Source organism: Schistocerca nitens, chromosome 5, assembly GCF_023898315.1.
Source record: "Schistocerca nitens isolate TAMUIC-IGC-003100 chromosome 5, iqSchNite1.1, whole genome shotgun sequence".
Taxonomy (NCBI): domain Eukaryota; kingdom Metazoa; phylum Arthropoda; class Insecta; order Orthoptera; family Acrididae; genus Schistocerca; species Schistocerca nitens.
The window spans coordinates 370,577,793-370,599,911 of record NC_064618.1 but is presented as its reverse complement, the minus strand read 5'-3'; the positions used below and the strand labels follow the sequence as shown (position 1 = coordinate 370,599,911).

Sequence of the window (22,119 nt, the reverse complement as noted above, 5' to 3'; positions counted from 1 at the left end):
TTTGTTGACATGACATGTCAAGAAAGGGATTCATTCATAACAGTTGCATTACTCCATCAACATTAACATCATGGACTCTGTACTTTTGACTTTATGTGCTAGTAGTATTTCTGTTATGTCATGATGAGACGGCCCACGACCATAAGTAAAAATGTGAATCAGACCCATGTGTCAACAAAGATGGACCATTCCTAATCTAGAGAGAAGTCACAAGTTTGAAACCAAGTCTCCGTAAAGATAAAAATGGGTACCAGATACATGATTTGATTTAGCAAAATAGCACTTTTATTATGTGAGAAACAAGTATTTTACTTACAGATACCGATTTCACAGCTTTGATTAGTTTCTTATTTTCCAGGTTTTTCAATATCTTATTAAGCTGTGTGAGTATCAAATTGGATTTATGTCTTATATCTCTGATCCAGATTCCTTTGTTTCCAGCCTCTTCAATGATTCTGTAAACCACTTTTTCTTCATTGTCAGCACCTTTAACATTCTGATTTTTTGACGGGTCTTTGAATTTGTACAGTAGTGTTCCTTTTTGATTGAAGAGATCAAAAAATCCCTAGAAAAAAATGGAAGCCATACCAAAAATGTTAATATAGTTCTAGGGATATAAGGTAAGAAGAGAATTTGTCAATCCTACAAATTTCTTAAATTAGCGTCCGACATTTTATTTTAACAACTGAACACTTTCTGAAGATAAATAATTAAAGTAAAACAAGTTAAAATATAGCAATTTGCACTGTTTGAAAAGAGAACAAGAATGTGCTGCCAAGAAAGCTCACCAACGACATCGGCTTTCAGTAAAAAATAGTTAATTGCCTACAATAGCAAAATATCAATTATGGAAAGAGTAGATTGCTACTCACTGTAAAGATGACACATTCCGAGTTGCTGGCAAGCACAATGAAAAGAGTGTTACATATGAAGCTTTCGGCCAATGCCTTCATCAGAAAAGAAAAACACACGCTGTCGTGTGTGTGTGTGTGTGTGTGTGTGTGTGTGTGTGTGTGTGTGTGTAAGGTGTGCTTGCGCTTCTGAATGTGTGTGTTTAAAGTAGATGACTCACTGAAAGGCAGAAGTGCTGCATCATCTATAGGTACCCAAATAAAAGGTACAAAGTTTGGTTAGCTTTCAGAATGCACTTCCTTTTTCAAGCTTGTAGGAAAAGCATGCACACGCACGCACGCACACACACACACACACACACACACACACACACACACACACACGTCTGTCTCCATACATTGTGCTCTGTCGACAGCCACCTCTTTCCCACCCCACACTAAGTGAACTGGGGTGAGGTAGGGTGAGGGATGTAGAGAGGGGGGAGGCAGGGAGAGGGTTGGAGGTTAGCGTCTAGCGGCTTGCAGAAAAGTGGGGCACCATCTGGAGGCTAACTAGAGGTGCAGGTACAGGGGGCAGATGGCAGACGGCTGGGCACGTGATTTCATAGACTAGGGCTTGAGATAATAGCATGCAACTAGCTGATGTGGGGACACAGATTTTGGGAGCGGGGGGGGGGGGGGGGGGGGCAACGAGTTAGATTTAGGCCAGGAAGGTTAGGGGGCAGAGGATGCACTGTAAGGAGAGCTCCCATCTGTGCAGCTCAGAGAAGCTGGTGGTGGTGTGGAGGATCCAGATGGTACATATTGTGAGGCAGCCATTGAAATCTCGCATGTTGTGCCCTGCTGTATGTTGTGGCACTGGGTGGTTGACCTTGTTTTTGTCAAGGGTTTGGCAGTAGTCATTCATTCTACTTGACAGCTGTTTGGTTGTCATACCAATGAAAAACACTGTGCACTGGTTTCAGAAGAGCCCAATCCACCCACCCAGCACCACCTTCTCCAGTTCCGTCACAGATTTATCCTACTCCATCAGAGGTCAGGCAGCTGTTATATACCAGCTCTGTTGCAACCACTGCACAGTGTTTTACATTGGTATGACAACCAATCAGCTGCCAACTAGAATAAATGGCCACTGCCAAACTGTTGCCAAAAACACGGCAAACCACACAGTGGCACAACATGAAGCAGAGGACAACATGCAAGATTTCAATGGCTGCTTTACCAGTGCCACCTGGATTCTCCCCAGCACCACCAGCTTTTCTGAGCTGTGCAGATGTGAGCTATCTTTACAGCACATCCTTTGCTCTCGTAATCTTCCTAGCCTAAACTGAAGGTAGCTCACTGCCCTAACCCATCCCCAACACAATAGTGAGCATGAGTGTGTGTGTGTGTGTGTGTGTGTGTGTGTGTGTGTGTGTGTGTGTGTAAGAAAGTGCATTCCGAAAGCTAGCTGAGCTCTGTCCCTTTTGTTTGTGTACCTATCAACAACGCAGTGCTTCTGCCTTTCATGAGTAGTTCTCTTTATTCCCAAATAATTCGTTATTCTCAACCAGAACTTCCCATACACTACTATACCTGCCTGTGTTTTTCTTTTCTGATGAGGGCTTTGGCCGAAAGCTTAATGTGTAAGTCTTTTTCGTTATGCCTGTATGCAACTCAATGTGTCATATTTACAGTGAGAAGCGATCTATCCTTTCCATAACTGTTAAAACAAACATAAGCACCATAAGTAGATAATATGAAGACTTACTCAATATTGTTTGTGGACATAAATTTGTGCAGTAGTTACTTCCACATAAAAATGTCTAAGACTGTATCAGATTACTAAAATGTTGATTAAAGTGTATTTGCACGATAATTGAGACTCCTGTTGTTTGGTGTAATGGACAAAATTTTGTTTGTGATTTTTACTGGAAGATCAGCAATTTCAATGTAAGATCAGCTATGGATGGAGCATCAGAGTTCAAATATTGGCTGACAGTGTCTAGCCACAAGACAATAGCCAAACATCTGTGTGGACAAGAGTGCATCCACAAGTCTTATTTGCATCTGGAGTATTAAAATTTTGTAAACTTTAACTTGTCCCATATACTCGAGCTCTAATGGTATGATTGTCCATATACTATTATACCTGCAATTGTGTTTTTCTTTTCTGATGAAGGCTTTGGACGAAACCTTAATGTATAAGTCTTTTCGTTGTGCCTGTATGCAACCAGGGTTGCCACATGTTTCCCCAAGTGAAATTTCCTGATAGTTAACTGATTTCCAGACAAGTCTTAGCATTTTTCCCTGTCAAATTTTGAGGGTTAGATGTAAGAAAACTATCTTTGCAGCTATGGTACAAGAAACAATATTGCAAATGAGGAAATACCTAAAAACAAACTTGCAAGTAGATGGCGTTTCTTGATGTGAGCAAACATCTTAAGTACTAACATCAACATCTTTTGTAATGAGCTGTTTTTGAATGAAGAAAGCAAGCCAAATGGTATGTGTTTTTCATTAAAACCACTGATGTTATTTAATTACTACAAAACATAGCACATTTGGTGACAAAAATGTGCATTTCCTTGGAGTCACAAGACAGATGTAAAATACCTTCACTAATTTCAGAAATAACCTCAGAAAAAAGTAGGCCTCTTGAAAGAAGTGTGTAAAAGAGGAAGAAGAATAACAATAAGGTGGGAAGAATTGAGTAAACCAACACTGTAGGTGACCACCAATAAAATCTGGTTCTACTATATTCATTATTGTCGGTTATTACCCACTGTGTTATATCTATTATCTTACAGGTATTTCGTGATTTTTCTTTTGAGAAATATGTAAGTATAGAGGATACGAACTGTCAGCGACTGACACAGTTTTCTTCTTCTTACCGTTCATAATTTCTGACACATAAACTACTTTTTGAGTGCCAATATATACTAGAACAAATAAAATGTTGTTAAAACGCCACACTGTACAATGTACTTGTGATGAGACAGTTGCAATTCCTGAAATCCATTGCCCATGGCCTTTGGCATGCTGAGGAGCACCGCAGTCCTGGGTCCGTAAATAAACCATGAAAATCCGCTCCATTACGCCACAGACAAACTGACCCGGTCTGCAGGCAGATCGGAGAGACTATATCCAACACGCAGGGCCTGCACATTAGTGGAAACCAAATGGGTTTAGATAGGCACTGAGACAAAAATGAGATTTTTCCAATGTTTTTTTTTTTTTTTTTTTTTTTCAAATTTCTCTTATGTGTGTGAAATCCCCTTACATTCCCTGATTTCCAGAACCTGTGGCAACCCTGGCAATTCAACATGTCATATTTACAGTGAGTAGCAATCTATCCTTTCCATAACTGTTAAAACAAACATAAGCACCAGAAGTAGATAATATGAAGATTTACTCACTACTGTTTGCGGACAAAAATTTGTGTGATAGCTACCTCCACATAAAAATGCCTAAGACTATATCAAATTGCTAAAATATTGATTAAAGTATATTTGTGTGATAATTAAGACTCTTGTTGCTTGGTAGAATGGACAAAATTTTGGGTGTCATTCAAATTTTCCTGGAAGGTCAGCAATTTCCACATAAGATCAGCTGTCGAAGGATAAGGGATCAAATATTGACTGATAGTGTCTAGCCAGTAGACAATAGCTAAACACCTGTGTGGGCAAAAGAAATGAGATCTGCATACAAGGGTCTTATCTGCATCTGGAGCATTAAAATTTTGTAAACCACTTTAACTTGTCCAGTATACTTGAGCTCTAATGGTATGATTGTCCAAGTCCAACATTTTTGTCTGCTGAAATCTGATCTCATTATAGACATTCTGTTCACAAAGAATATCAAGGTCAAATGAAGTCATGTTACAAGCTGTCATCACATATTGCACAGGTTTAAAGTTAGCCATAATGTTTACTTAGCAAGTTATGTTAACTCATCACAGTCCTTTTAATCTGCTATGCTTCTCAGTGTAATAGTGCTGCACCGAGTACTTTTAAATATATTTAAGACTTATGTTGATAGGTGCACTGATTTTTTATAACTAAAACTATTTGTATTGTGTGTCATATCACAAACAGGAGTCAACAAATGAAGTGAAGAGCCCAATGGCTGTTTGTTTTGATTTGCTTTAGGGTGCAAAAACAACTGGCACATTACGCACCCATGTCAAAACTACAGAACACGAAGACAGAGAGGAGTTATAAAATGACTATACATCAATCCCAATCGACATAAGAGAAGACAGCTAAAAACAGGGATGTGGAGAAAGGGCTACAAAAGATACCATACGGAAACAGAGGTCCAAAACTAAAAATTAAATGGCCTTCACCATATTGCTTTGATGGATAAAAAGTACATTGCGGTCGACAGCTCGCGCATCATTTGCTAAAATGGCTGATAATTCAGACGGTGAACCCAAACAGGAATGTAAACATTTAAAAAACAGGCAGTCCATCAGGAAGTGGCAGACAATTGAAACTCTGGGGAAATGTGTACAAAGTGGTGGGGGAGTGCCACAGGACAGAGGAAGGGGTGGAACTGTTAAAAGAACTAGTGAATGACATCCAGCAAGCTTTTTTTACTACCCTGAAGAACGCGACAACATTTTGTACGCATCTGTTTATAATGAATGCAGTTTGCCATCATAGGATGATGGTTAAAAATGCAGAGAGTACATCTCAGTGCACAAATTGCTTTGAGACATGCCTCAGTCCACCAAGGGACTGGGACACTGTGTGGTAAGGACGAAGTGAAATGAATGGAACGTTCTGCAGCAGTCAGGATAACGTTTGTAAGGTATTCCACCTGGTCATCACAACTGGGGAAATCTTGTTCATCAAAGGTCGCTATGGAGGAGTAAAGCCACCAGTCAGCCTTGGTAAGCTGCCATTTGGGTGTACACACAGGTGGGGTAGGAGTCAGTAAACGAATAGCACATGGGAAATGGCTGCTCGAGTTGGTTCCAGAAAGAGTGGACCACTCAAGACGAAGGGCAAGCTGGGCAATGGAGAAGGATAGGTCCAAATGGGAATAGGTGTGCGAGGAGTCGGAAAGGAATGTGCGTGCTCCAGTGTTAAGGCAGAAGAGGTTGAGTTGATTATGAAGATCAGCCAAGAGGGCACCTCTCTGACAGGTTCTGGGAAAACCCCAAAGGGGATGATGAGCATTCCAGTTGCCGAGCAGCACAAATGGGGGAGGTAGCTGCCCAATAAGCTGAAGGAAATCAGCCCTAGTGACACTGAACGACGGAAGGATATAAATGGTACAAAGGGAGAAAGGCAAGTGAGGAAGGAAAAGGTGAACTGCAACAGCTTGAAGATGGGTAGTCAGGGAGATGGGTTGACTACTGATCATCATCCTGTATGAGCAGCATGATGCCCCCATGAGATGGAATGCCGACCTCAGGGGGAAGATAAAAACGAACTGGGAAGAAATGTGGAAGCTCACAGCAGTCGTGAGGATGCAATTTTGTTTCCTGAAAGCAGAGTACAAGGGGACACTGTGATACTAAAAGCAGCTGTAAATCCTCTTTGTGCAACCAAAAGCCACAAACATTCCATTGAAGGAGAGTCATGATGATGAAGAAATGAAGGGATGTCACCTCGGCAGCTGCCGAGTGACAGTCTGCAAAGACTTACTGCTACGGGGCACAGAAACAGCAGGATCCTGCTCCATGAGATCCACAGGAGCATTGGCTTGCTTGTGCTGTTGGTATGTAGAGTCCAACGCAGAAAAATGATTAGTGGTGTACACCGGCTACAGGGAGGTCGGCCGGGCTAAGGTATCACGTAGCAACACCATTGAAGAGGATCTTTCCAGTTAGCAGAGGAAGGCTCAGGTGTTGTTTGGCTGGAGGGATGTAGGAAGTCTTTCACAGGAGTGCTCCTCTTGTCCTTCCTGGCCTACTGGTTGTGTACTGTTTGATGGCTTGGTGCACAGCTGGACGGGATACGGCAATACTACCTTGACACCGGGTGATTTCACAACCTCAGAGTTGAATTTGAGGTCCCACATCTGCATGGCCATGTCCTTTATGGAGCGAGAGGTAACAAGAACAGAACTATAAGCGGCAGACGGGAGAACACAGGGTTTGCGACTAGCCAATAACTTGCGAGCAACTGGGTAAGGCACTTTTCCCTTTACCCAGATCTCCTGGACAGCACGCTCATCAAGATACACGGGACAATCCCGAGAGGAGGTGGCATGGCTGCCATTGCAGTTGATACAGTGGGGAGAGGGATGCGGATAATCGCCCTCATGTGCATCCCTACCACAGGTTACACATTTGGTTGGGTGTCGACACAACGTTCTAGTGCGGTTGAAACGATTACTCTGGTAGTAGCGCATTGGTTTCAGGATGTACAGTCAGACTGTGATAATTTCTTAGCCTGCTTTGATCTCGGACGGAATCACCACTCTATCAAAGATGGGAAAAAGATTGCAGGTGGCCACTAAGGAGAAATCTATCTTTTTCATCGCCAGAAGGAAGACAATGACACCCTGATCAGATATGTATGACTGGATTTCAGCCTCCATCAGACCGTCTAGCAACCTAGTGTAATTAACACCATGGGAAGGATTCAGAGTTCTATGGGCCTCAACATGAACAGGATAAGCATGGAGAAGCGAGGCGGCAAGCAGTTGTTGAACTTGAGAATCAGAAGCAGTCTCCAAAAGCAAAGTGCCATTCCGTAAATGAGAGCAGGATTTCACAGGGCCAGCAATGGCATCGACACCTTTCTGAATAATGAACAGATTCACCATTGCGAAGGACTGACCGTCTTCAGTACGTGAAACCATGAGAAACTGTGGTGCAGCTGGAAGGGTCTTTGAATCATTAGCCTCATTCTGTTTAAGTTCTGTAGATGTTGATTGTGAAGATGATTGTCTCATTGTGAGAAAATTCCCTGATTGCCAGCGTCTCCGATGGCGTGCTCCTTCCAACTGGGGGCTCGTTTCACAAGGGAACGCACTCACCTTAGTTGATAACTGACACCTCAGGTCACAGCTCCCGAACACCTGACAGAGGGACCAATCAGTAGTTTGGGAAGATAGCATCTCAGACAATCACCCCTCCCTGGGCCTGGCCTGTACCAGGAGGTACATGCGAACCCTACTTGTCAACTTGGGGCTGGGAATTATGTGTTGCCCAGTTACCTGTTATGCGTCAGATGCTTGGGCCAGCCATCAGGAGTGCACAGGGAGGAAGAAGAAAAAGAGGAACCTCAAACACCGAAGCAGAGGAACGAGAGGAGAAGGAAACAAAGAAAGGAAAAGGGAATGAAAGACAGTGGTGAGACTGTTCTTATGTTAGCAACAGACAATGCGGAACATTCCCATTAACACCCCAGACTTGTTCCCCAATGGAGGGGAAAATCATAGCAAGCGGCTAGACAGGCAGCATGAAAGGGAAAAGATACTACAAAGGCTTGGGGCCCTGTGGTTGCCTAGGACAAACCCCCCCACAAAGAGGTGTGGCGAGCCCCCCCCCCCACCCTCGAGGGGGGGGGGACTATGGGTGTGGTATGGGGGAGGGGGGAGGTGTCCTATGGGTGTGGTATAAGAGAGGCACCTTAACGTTGCTTTGTAATAGCTTTCAGCAATTGCACAAGCAAGCTCTGTTTCCTGTTTCTGTAAATACAACAGAACTTACTCAGACACAGGCCAACTGCTCACACAACAGAAGCAGGATGCACACACAAATGTACACAAAACCAGGAAGATTGGCATCTCGTCACATTTATTCCTTGCAGATGTCAAGAAAATGTTTTCCCTTTCTAGAAGACTGTACACTAAAGCCAATGTAGTGGCACTCCATTCCAAACAGGTAGTAACAGTGACTTATTACATAACATCCAGGCTCTTATTATTATTATTTCTTTACTTTCTCAGACTTTTTTTTAAGTCTGGTTAAGAATAGAGTGACGCGGACCTTTATCAAGCGTCACTTCCTTTTTGCTGTACGGTACATGTTATATTGCATTTAGGAACTTTCGGGTAATTGAACATGTATCAATAATTACGGATTTCTGTAATTGTATATATATGTTTGGATGTAGCTGTATTGCATTGATGTATTGGTGGATATTGTGTGGTATGACTCCTGTAGTTGATAGTATAATTGGTATGATGTCAACTTTATCCTGATGCCACATGTCTTTGACTTCCTCAGCCAGTTGGATGTATTTTTCAATTTTTTCTCCTGTTTTCTTTTGTATATTTGTTGTATTGGGTATGGATATTTCGATTAGTTGTGTTAATTTCTTCTTTTTATTGGTGAGTATGATGTCAGGTTTGTTATGTGGCGTTGTTTTATCTGTTATAATGGTTCTGTTCCAGTATAATTTGTATTCATCATTCTCCAGTACATTTTGTGGTGCATACTTGTATGTAGGAACGTGTTGTTTTATAAGTTTATGTTGTAAGGCAAGCTGTTGATGTATTATTTTTGCGACATTGTCATGTCTTCTGGGGTATTCTGTATTTGCTAGTATTGTACATCCGCTTGTGATGTGATCTACTGTTTCTATTTGTTGTTTACAAAGTCTGCATTTATCTGTTGTGGTATTGGGATCTTTAATAATATGCTTGCTGAAATACCTGGTGTTTATTGTTTGATCCTGTATTGCAATCATGAATCCTTCTGTCTCACTGTATATATTGCCTTTTCTTAGCCATGTGTTGGATGCGTCTTGATCGATGTGTGGCTGTGTTAGATGATACGGGTGCTTGCCATGAAGTGTTTTCTTTTTCCAATTTGCTTTCTTCGTATCTGTTGATGTTATGTGGTCTAAAGGGTTGTAGAAGTGGTTATGAAATTGCAGTGGTGTAGCCGATGTATTTATATGAGTGATTGCCTTGTGTATTTTGCTAGTTTCTGCTCGTTCTAGAAAGAATTTTCTTAAATTGTCTACCTGTCCATAATGTAGGTTTTTTATGTCGATAAATCCCCTTCCTCCTTCCTTTCTGCTTAATGTGAATCTTTCTGTTGCTGAATGTATGTGATGTATTCTATATTTGTGGCATTGTGATCGTGTAAGTGTATTGAGTGCTTCTAGGTCTGTGTTACTCCATTTCACTACTCCAAATGAGTAGGTCAATATTGGTATGGCATAAGTATTTATAGCTTTTGTCTTGTTTCTTGCTGTCAGTTCTGTTTTCAGTATTTTTGTTAGTCTTTGTCTATATTTTTCTTTTAGTTCTTCTTTAATATTTGTATTATCTATTCCTATTTTTTGCCTGTATCCTAGATATTTATAGGCATCCGTTTCTTCCATCGCTTCTATGCAGTCGCTGTGGTTATCCAATATGTAATCTTCTTGTTTAGTGTGTTTTCCCTTGACTATGCTATTTTTCTTACATTTGTCTGTTCCAAAAGCCATACTTATATCATTGCTGAATCCTTCTGTTATCTTTAGTAATTGGTTGAGTTGTTGATTGGTTGCTGCCAGTAGTTTTAGATCATCCATGTATAGCAAATGTGTGATTTTGTGTGGGTATGTTCCAGTAATATTGTATCCATAATTTGTATTGTTTAGCATGTTGGATAGTGGGTTCAGAGCAAGGCAGAACCAGAAAGGACTTAATGAGTCTCCTTGGTATATTCCACGCTTAATCTGTATTGGCTGTGATGTGATATTATTAGAGTTTGTTTGGATATTAAGTGTGGTTTTCCAGTTTTTCATAACTATGTTTAGGAACTGCATCAATTTAGGATCTACTTTGTATATTTCCAATATCTGTAGTAACCATGAGTGGGGTACACTATCAAAAGCTTTTTGGTAATTATTATTATTATTATTATTATTATTATTAAATCAAATTAAGAACTAAGCATATAAAAAGATGTAACAAAAATTGGTGAAATATGTAAATAAATATGTAATGAAGCAGTTATTTGTAAAATCCAAAATTTGATTTTTTTTGCTAGATAATGTAAGTTTACAGGTGGGCTAATCAAACATTAATTCTTAATCAGTTCACTTCTGCTACAAAGTACTGAAGTACAAGTGTCTTCTATTGAGGCATTTAAGTCACAATGGAATGGGATGCACAATTAATTACATTACATTGTTCCAAACATTCTGTTGGCATGCAGTCTCCTGTCTGACTAACCTTCACAAGAAGTCAATGGTGCATACTTATATGCCAGTAATATTTATGCGCTAAGAATAATATTCTCATGGGGATCTACAATTTCCCCATTCAATAAGCAAGACAAAATAATCAGATTTGAGTATCTTGTAATCTTATTCTGCATGGATTGCAGTTTGCTGGAAACTACATACCCACTTCACCTGGTACAACACTGACCTTCCGAACTGCATCTTCCATTATCTCCATAGCCTCTCAGAGAGGCATACTTGAAGTCTTCAGTTTCCTGATACTATCGGGAAACCAACTGAACTGACTTGCTATGTGTGAAACTGAACTGAGCACTAAACTGTTTAATGCTGACTAGGATACACTCACAGACATTACAAGATCATAAGAAAAGTTCTCCATAACTGACTTCACAGCTTCAAAGAGAGAGAGGCAGAAGTACATCAGACAGCTGCTGCTTGTAGCATTGTAAACAATAAGAACATTTCAAGAAAATCTTCTTCCTTGCTGATATCAGTGTATTTACTTCTGGGGATTTTCTGCCACTCATTGCAACGGACAAACTGTACATGTAGCATGCACTAACTTAGGATAAAATACATCAAGTAATTTCTCTGCTTTCAACGTTTATGGAGCTGCACCTGTGTACATCAGTAGAACCCTCTCCTTTTATGCCATCTGACCTGGTACCTAGGTACATAATAAAAATGAATCTGGCAACTGCTGAATTGCTTGATTTACAATAAATTAAGTAGGGCTTGGATGCAGCCTCAGAGTCCAGCTTGCCCACAATTAGATTAGCAAATGAAACAGCCTATAGCATCTGTTGTCTCATTAGCAGAAATCCATATGGGTGATTTGTCAATGTCAGCACTGATTTTTTTCTAATATATCAACATAGTAAGAATTTAGGTAACTGTTCCTGAGAGTGGACTCATTGGGAATGCGCAGGTGTGGTATTTCTGTAAGAAATGTTTAAATTTAGGTACCTGAAGTTTGTTCCAGGGTATGTGTCACAGCAACCAACACAAAACACAGTTGTTTGTAAAATTTACTATTAGTATTTATTACTTTTCCTGAAACTGTGTAATTAGAATCCGTTTCTTTGAAGAAATCTATTTGTAATTCCTATCACGTAGGCTGCTTTGTAAATGACGTTCGGTTTGAGATTTCACCATACATCCTATAAGTTTATCACAAGTCTGGTTGAAGACTATTTTACCATTGGTTGTTAAAGTACTTTCAATAGACATTCATGTTATCAGCTTTGATGACAATGAAGACACAACTGGTGCCATAGCTAACTTAAATGCAACTGATTGCTACACATTGTGTAGCGTTTGAGAACAAGAAAGGACAGCATGTTCAGAACTTGTGCAATTTAGTTTGGAGTGTAACGTGATTGATGACAGTATGAGAAACACAATAATAAACTTAACTTTCTTTTCCTTTCTCGCTATGCAACGGAAATGTATGAGACTGACGAAAATGTATAATAATTCCACAGTAATATTACAATCTATAAAATTATGTAATTTAAAACTTTGAAGTAAGGGTTCTTTCAGTGTAATTTGTTGACATTTTAGATTTTTCTCTTTTTTAAAAAATTATACAAACAAAGGAACAGAATACGTAATTACATAATATCTAGACTCTAATAATACTGTTGAAGATTAATAATAATAACAATAATAACTTGCATGAACAGCTATATCAACCGAAACACGAGCTTAATAAGACTTGCATGCATCCATTCACAAGTAAGGTGTGTCACTCACTTTGAGATGGATTTTTTTTCCTTATACTTTGTACTACCCTTGTGATCAAGACAAAAAAAGGGGAAGGGAAGGAGAGGTATAGTTTAACATCCTGTTGATGATGAGATTATTAGCGACTGAGCACAAACTAGGATTGGGAAGGAAACTGGACATCTACTTTATAACAGAATTATCACAAGTAGAAGGTAGCAACCATAGAAACCTCAAATCTGGAGGGCAAATGGGTATTAGAACCACTCTTCTCCTGGATCCTAGTGCAGTTCTTACCAAACATTATGAAGAGTATGGAAAATATTAAATTGTTTACAGTATTAGAGAGTTTAAAGAATACCAGTTTGTGTTGCATATGATGTCACGTGCATGCCCAGTCATAACTGTGCCTCCCTCAGCAACAATGAATTTCTGTATGTTTTGACTACTTGTAAGTGCTATACCAAAGATTAAAAATTATTGCTACTAAATAATGATAAATTTCAATACATTTAATGACCTCCACATTTAATTAGCACTCTCTAAATACAGGTGTTTCATCCTTATCTATGAATGCAAAAGTCTATCAACATTTATTACTACCCATCTGATATTATTCTAGATACAGCTTTTGTAGAAACCTAGCAAAAGATTACAAACAACTAACCTGTGCAAGTAACTTGTTTATTACAGTGGCTCTCTGTTGCGGCTGCAAATCCGGCATTTCATTTTGTATATCTTTGTCAGAAATGCCCTTTGGTATTTTCTGTGCCAAGGCAATAATCCTAGAACAAATTAGCAAAAGAGAAGACAAAGTATAATCTGACACTCTGAAAGCATAAGAGGGTATTAAGAGTAACAAAAGGAAGGAAACCATCCAACAAGAGCTGCTGAAGCTCCACTTGATATATTACTCCATAGAGTGGAGAACAGTTATCATGTGGTAATGTGCTACAGCACACGGTAAATATCAAACTAAAATTACACCATTTCTCTTTGAATGCGAGTCACAAATCATTCCATTTCTCTTGGAATGTGTGCTGGTATGCACATACATGGGTGAAAACACGTTTTGTAGTGCTCTATCACAATAACTACGAAACAGTGTCAAGGGCTGAAATGATGGTCAGCCACGTTATGATCAACTCAGAGAAGGGACGAGACTGCCTGTGGTTAACTGTGCATGCTCTGATGTTTTGCGATCCCTTCCGGCACTGCGGGTGATACATTGCTCACAGCACGAGGCCAGCATTTTTCTTGTGAAAGCATAGAGTATGAAGGATTTCTGAGGAGCAGTTGACATAATGGCACCTCGGCCAAGTGGTCAAGAGCACTGATTGTCAATTTGTTGGCTCAGTTTGTTTTGTTTTATTCCTTACAATGTTAAACTACTAAATATATTGATAATTCAACTTATAAATGCAAAATTGATATATTCAATTTAGTTACAACTACTACCTTTGTACGTTGAAAGGCTACAGATGATGGCAAAAAAAGCGAGTATATGAGGAAATTTACTATGAAAGTGTTTTCTGTTGATGAAATGTTCTTGATCTGCTAAAGAGGCCCTTTTCCTGTAGATGTTTGAAGGAGAAAGTGAGAGTTAAAGTTTTAGGTAAATTTATTTCATATGTAAATCTAACAACAGAAGGGCATGGGACGAGCCTCACCAATATGGCTCAAACTGTGCAAGCAGTAGCAGGTAGATGCCCTTTCAAGTTCCTTGAATAATTTGTGTGAGAGGGCTGTAGGAAAAGATAAAATGCTGTCTGAAGATAAACACGCAGAGTATGCAGGATTTTTTAGTAGAATTCATGTATCAGTAGGGTAGCCCAGTAATCAAGGCCCACTGATGGGTAATTCATAGATTTGGGTTTAATTCCTGCAGTTATCATCATTTTCCTTCTTTTTCATTTTATTTTATTCCTCACAATGTTAAATAATTAATTAAAAATTTAAATACATTTAAACAGTTCAGTTTATACACGTAAATATAATATATTCAATTTAGTTACAGTTACTAATGTAAGTGATAAGGCTAGGCCACCACATTGTAGCACACTGGTAAAATTATACTAGACTGCATACATAAGTTTTCATATTTTGCTTGAAGCCTTAATTATAACTCCCATTTCACTGATATGTTTAGACAGTTTCAAACAAAAATAACTATAACATTTCTTCTAACAAGGGACATTCCCCATAACACCTCCTCTCAGATTTAGTGATAAGAGGCCACAGTGTGTAGCCAATCAGAAACTGAACACAGATCAAGCATGCAAATAGGAAGAAGGAATACTGAACTGTGAAAAAAAGCAAACTAGAAACAGTGAATGGTCCAAGAACAAGAAGTGCAATATAGAGCAACCGAAAGAGCAATGGCGTTGTGGTTAAGTGGCTACAGTGTTGAACTGCCAAGTGGGTGAGCACCACTCAAACCTCCAATCCTTTATTCAAATCTGAGTGTGTGTCATGGCGTATTTGCAACAGTGAGGTGCTGAAATGATCGTCAGCCACGTTATGATAAGCTCGGAGAAGGGACAAGACTGCCTGTGATTAACTGAGCATGCTCTGATGTGATGTGATCTCTTCGGCACCATGAGTGCTACATTGCTCACAGCACCATACCAGCATTTTTCTTGTGAAAGCATAGATTATGAGGGATTTCTGAGGAGCAGTTGACATAATGGCACCTTGGCCAAGTGAAGTGGTCAAGAGCACTGACTGTCAATGGCAGTTGATTCTGCACATCTACTCTGTTAGCAGCCAAAAGGAAGTGGCTTTTGCATGGGAAACGTAAATGTTTGATTACGAGGCAACAAGTCAACTGAATGCTCCTGTGGAAAAGACGTCTTGTGTCATACAAGGCATTAGTGACAGCATGTGTCTCATATGATAGGAATATCTTATTGTTGCAGCTAATTTGTATGACTGGTGAGTGAGTGTGATATGCCTCCTTTCCCGATCAAGGTGTTCAGATGAATGTGAATGTGATCACTCCCAAGGAAATGATGAAAACATAATAGTTTGTCACTTAAGCTGCAACAAATGAATGCAATAGTTTCACAATCATATAGTTTCTCTGTTGTATTTTTTTAATTTTCTGAAGTTGCATTCCATTTTGAAATTTCTGGCTCTTGAATTCCTTCACTGTAACATAGTTCACACTCTTGTGTTCGTTGTCTCAAAACTTGGAAATCTGTGTATGCAGCTTTCAGTGTCCTTAATTCATTTCACATGATTAACTTATATAAACGGTATATTTTATTTATTATGTTTCTTCTTTAATACTCCACCCTCCATACATTTAAGGTGCTTCCTGTATTGTGGCACAATAGCTAGCAACAGAGCTGGAAGTGATTAAATGTATCCATAATAGCGTCCATCACACATCTTTATTTTCTGTCATACCTCAGCATTTTTTCAGTTTCAACAAATGGCATGCTATTAACGCAGGAACAACTAGCTGGAAACAATTGTGGAGCAACTGAAAATTTATTACTTTCAGCAAGAGGGAAACAGCCACTAAAGGCAAGGGTGTTTCTAATTATTATTTTAAGAAGAGTATGGCAACATTATGTTCTTATGACAAAGGCAGTCTCTTTCTAATCATTTAACCATATACAATTAAATTCGTTGTGCGCCTTGTAGATCATAAAAATAATGTACACATTTCATTATCAATTTCAGTAGTTTCCTCTTGGGCATTTACTATTACAATAAGCCTTCAATAACCGCTTCTTCTAAATAATTGCTACTTCAAGACAGGAAATCTTGTGCTCCATCATCTACAGCATTTGCTTCCTTCTGACAATCAGTTAATAAAAATCTAGTCATCACAAAATGCAGAATTTAGTATGTAATGTGAAAACTAAAGTATAGGCATAGCATGTGGTCTTCTTATGTGAAAATTATATCAATGTCAGTTTAATTGCAAGAATTAAGGAACTGTCTGAAGTAATGTGGACTAAACTGTGATACTGATATTAGCTGTGGTGGCAGACTAATCTGTAATGTAGGCCAAGGTCTACGTTAGATTGAAAGGTGATAATCTGGTTGTGAGTTGGTGAGACCACCTAATGTGAAAGCCAAATGATGGTTGTGGTAACAGACTGACCTGTAGCATAGCCTAATGTTTATGTTAGTACAATATTTAACCACCTCTGCAACATTTAACACACTTTTCATGATAAAAACTAGAACTGAAAGACAAATTCCGTAGACGTACATTAGATAATACACGAGTTTCCACTGAGTATTCTGATGCATAATGTGTACATATGAGGTGTGTGAGAAAAGTAATGAGGTTGATTCTTTATCTACCAAAGTTTTTTTTAATTTTTTTCAAACAAAAATACTGCCCCCTTCAGGGTAGTTCCCTTTGGCAGCTACACACCAGCTGAGTCATTGTTCCCAATCTCCATAGCAGCACTGAAAGGCTTCAACCGGTAGAGCCTTTAAAATGTCAGTCAAACTCTCCTGAAAGTTCTCCAGAGTCCCAAAATGACATCCTTTTATGGCATTTTTCAAATTTCAGGGAAAGAAAAAGGCCACAAGGAATCAGTCCAGGTGAATAGGGGGTGGGGAGGGCTGTGGAATAAAAGGAGTGCCTTTTGAGCTCAAAAATTCTGTGAGGGAAGTGGCTGTGTGACATGGGGCATTATTGTGCTGCAGCATCCACTTCTCTGCTATGTGCAGTCTCATTCAATTCACCCTTTTCCTGAGCCATTCAAGGACATCTTTGTAAAACATTTTACTGACAGTTTTTCCTGGAAAAACAAATTCTTTGTGCACAGTATCCCTACTGTCAGAAAGGGAAGTTAGCTTTGTTTCAATCTTTGATTTGCTCATTCAAGTTTTTTTCGGTTGAGATGTCTCAGTGAGCCACTCCTCACTTTGCCACTTTGTCTCTCGATCAAATGTGAAAACACATGTTCAGCATCTATGATCAAATGACTCAACCATTCATAGACATTGGCAATCCTCTCTAGATGATCAACACATTCATATTTTTGATTGTCCTTCCACTCAGCTGTGATGCTTTTTGGCACCATTTTGGCACAAACCTTTCGCATGTGCAAATCTTCAGTCAAAATTTGATGTACGGTGAGTGTTTAACAGGTCACGCATCACTCTTATTGTTAAACATCGGTCTAATCTCCTAAGAGCATGCACACGTTCAACGTTTTCGTTAGTTTTTGGAGTTGAAGGTCTCCCAGAGTGAGGTTCATCTTCAACATGTTCTTGGCCTTTCAAAAATAATCTGCGCCAGTGAAAAATTTGTACTCTTGGTAAAGAATTTTCCCCGTAGGCCTATTTAAGCTTTCCAAATGTCAAACTCGTGGATTCGTCAAGTTTAGCACAAAACTTGATTGCAAAACGTTGCTCTACACTTCGCTGTTTAATTTTCTTAACACACAACAAAAACACATGTTCACTGAAGGCACTCTCAAAAATCACATGATGGCTGCACGGATCTGAAACTTGGAATGAGCATCTGGAAGGGATGAACACACCAGTCTACAAAAGCAAAACAACACAGCACTGCCAGATCACTCATAGGGTTGTCTGTCTCATTACTTTTCCCACACATTTTATATCGTACATAAACTAAGAAAAATTCAAGGGAAGTTCATTATGTAACTTTTACTGCCAATGCCATCGTAATGTTGGTACAGTGGATAGCTGAAAGCAAGAGGAAAATACAGCTGTTATACAGGGCGATCCATTGATCGTGACTGGGCCAAATATCTCACGAAATAAGCATCAAACGAAAAAACTACAAAGAACGAAACTTGTCTGGCTTGAAGGGGGAAACCAGATGGTGCTATGGTTGGTCCACTAGATAGCGCTGGATATCAACTGCATTTTTTAAAAATAGGGACTCCCATTTTTTATTACATATTGGTGTAGTACGTAAAGAAATATGAATGTTTTCGATGGACCATTTTTTTCGCTTTGTGATAGATGGCGTTGTAATAGTCACAAACATATGGCTCACAATTTTAGACGAACAGTTGGTAACAGGTAGGTGTTTTAAATTAAAATACAGAACATAGGTACATTTGAACATTTTATTTCGGTTGTTCCAAGGTGATACATGTACCTTTAAGAACTTATCATTTCTGAGAACGCATGCTGTTACAGTGTGATTACCTGTAAATACCACATTAATGGATTAAATGCTCAAAATGATGTCTGTCAACCTCAATGCATTTGGCAATACGTGTAAAAACATTCTTCTCAACAGCGAGTAGTTCGCCTTCCGTAATGTTCGCACATGCATTGAGAATGCGCTGACGCATGTTGTCAGGCGTTGTCGGTGGATCACGATAGCAAATATCCTTCAACTTTCCCCACAGAAAGAAATCCGTGGACATCAGATCCAGTGAATGCGTGGGCCATAGTATGGTGCTTCGACGACCAATCCACCTGTCATGAAATATGCTATTCAATACCGCTTCAACCGCACGCGAGCTATGTGCCGGACATCCATCATGTTGGAAGTACATTGCCATTCTGTCATGCAGTGAAACATCTTGTAGTAACATCGGTAGAACATTACGTAGGAAATCAGCACACATTGCACCATTTCGATTGCCATTGATAAAATGGGGGCCAATTATCCTTCCTCCCATAAGGCCGCACCATACATTAACCCGCCAAGGTCGCTGATGTTCCAACTGTCGTAGCCATTGTGGATTTTCCATTGCCCAATAGTGCATATTATGTCGGTTTACGTTACTGCTGTTGGTGAATGGCGCTTTGTCGCTAAATAGAACATGTGCAAAAAATCTGTCATCATCCCGTAATTTCTCTTGTGCCCAGTGGCATAACTGTACACGACATTCAAAGTCGTCGTCATGCAATTCCTGGTGCATAGAAATTGGTACGGGTGCAATCAATGTCGATGCAGCATTCTCAACACCAACGTTTTTGAGATTCCTGATTCTCACGCAATTTGTCTGCTACTGACGTGCAGATTAGCTATGACAGCAGCTAAAACACCTACTTGCGCATCATCATTTGTTGCAAGTCATGGTTGACGTTTCACATGTGACTGAACACTTCCTGTTTCCTTAAATAACGTAACTATTCGGTGAACGGTCCGGACACTTGGATGATGTCGTCCAGGATGCCGAGCAGCATACATAGCACACGCCCGTTGGGCATTTTGATCACAATAGCAATACATCAACACGATATCGACCTTTTCCGCAGTTGGTAAATGGTCCATTTTAACACGGGTAATGTATCACGAAGCAAATACCGTCCGCACTGGCAGAATGTTGCGTGATACCACGTACTTATACGTTTGTGACTATTACAGCGCCATCTATCACAAGGCGAAAAAAGTGGTCCAACTAAAACATTCATATTCCTTTATGTACTACATGAATATGTAATAAAAAATGGGGGTTCCTATTTTAAAAAATGCAGTTGATATCCATTTGACCTACGGCAGCGCCATCTGGGGAGGGGGGGGGGGGGTTGTAGTTCTTCTTTAGTGATGGCAGCATTCTCCTGGTAAAATATTCCAATGGTAAAATAGCCCCCATTCGGATCTTCAGGTGGTGGTGAACTACTTCGGAAGATGTTGTCAATAGGAAAAACAAATTTTAGTGTTTTATGAGTTGGGGCACATCACATAGATCCTGTAGTTGTGTATTTAAGCATGAGAATTTCAAACAAGAAAGTGACAGACTGAGGTTAGGTATAGCAACAATTAGTAAAGTGCAGTGGGAAGAACAGGATTTCTTATCAGGTGAGTACATGGTTACCAACACAAAATAAAAAAAGAAAAATTCAGGAGTCTAATTATGAATGAGATTGGAACTCACAGAACAAAGAAAGATAGCCTGACAACAGGGAGGATTAAATGCAAATACCGAAAAGATATACTTCTCATGATAGAGACAAATAGCAAGGAAACAAACTTGGGGACTACAAAAAAGATTTTTAGCTCACAACTACAAAGATATAATAACCCTCCAGCACAACATTAAAGGATAGAAGTAATAAGAAAAATAACAAGAAAAATACGGATATTTTGCCAGAAACATTTAACAAATTACTAAATTGCGAAGATCCTCCAGAACTACTTCACATAAACACTGACACCCCTTTAAAACACCAGCAGGAAATATGAATCCACCTGTGGGCCATGATGTTTGCAAAGCTTTGAACGAGATCAAAAATTACAAAGCAAGTAAAGAAGATCAAACATATGCAGTACTTTGAAAATATGCAGCAGAACCAGTGAAAATATCATTACACCAATGGACAATGAAAATTTGGAACAAAGAAGAACTACCAAAACATTGGATTACAGTTATAATCCATCCATTACATAAAACAGGAGACAAACCAAATCCAGACACTACAGAGAAATTTCCTGTTTGGATATCACATATAAAATTATGTCAAGAATTCTATACAATAAAGATCAGCTTGAACTGAAACTTGGAGAATACAGAGGAGGATTTACATCCTGGAGAAGCTGCCCAGAGCAGATAACTTCTTTGAAATTGATAATGGATTAGCAATCCAAAACAAACAGCACAAGTCATAAGCTTTGTAGACTTCAAAAAAGCTTACAATTGTTTGCACAGATCTTCAATGATGAGGATATTACGGAATTTCGATCTCAATCCCAAATTAATAAAAATGATAAAATTACCTCCAACAATCATCAAATCTAAAGGAAAGCTCAGAGGAGATATACCTGAGCCATTTACAATCCAGACAGGATTAAAACAGGAAAACAGTTTATCACCATTACTCTTCAACTGTGCTCTGGAATGAGGGAATGGTACAAGCAAAATGCTAAAAACATATCAGTTGGAACCAAGGAAGATCAAATGAACTTAAATTGCTTGGGATTCGTAGATGACTTAGCATTACTAGCTATTAACATCCACAAAGGCAGAAATCAAATAACAATCCTACGAAATATAGCACAAAAAACAGGATTCCAGATGTCATTCAAAAAGACTGAGATAATGATAGCAGGGCCACTAGTAATCAACCACATAACGGTACATAACAGGAAAGTAAAAACAGTGAACAATTTACATACCTACAAGATACAACTCAGATGAGAAACTTTTAAGGTAAGAGAGAACTAATAAAATGATAGAATCTCAAACTTCAGTGTGGTCTGCATACAATAAAAATGTCTATCAATCAACACCAAACAAACATAAGACGGTGGTTCAACCAGAGGTGATGTATGGAAGTGCATCTCTTTTCAAAGCCACTCAGGAAAACAGAATCAACAAACTCCTAAACGTACAAAGAAGAACAGCTATAACATGCATAAATAAGACATATCAGAAAGATGGACATTAGTGGATAGAGCCAAATGAATTGGTGTACAGCAAAACTGAAGTCCATTACAGATATTGTATGAGCAAAAA

General features: G+C 39.2%; 1 protein-coding gene across 4 annotated transcripts in view; it reads right to left on the bottom strand.

Moving 5' to 3' along the window:
* Positions 1-22,119, bottom strand: part of LOC126259718 (DNA-directed RNA polymerase III subunit RPC6) — a 69,423-nt gene that overhangs the window by 29,581 nt on the left and 17,723 nt on the right. For all 4 annotated transcript variants that reach the window (XM_049956693.1, XM_049956694.1, XM_049956695.1 and 1 more), the window contains 2 exons: positions 13,368-13,485; positions 317-565 (listed from right to left, as the gene is read on the bottom strand). In XM_049956693.1, coding sequence (XP_049812650.1) covers positions 317-565; positions 13,368-13,485 — 367 coding nt within the window. The remainder of the gene's footprint in view (positions 1-316; positions 566-13,367; positions 13,486-22,119) is intronic.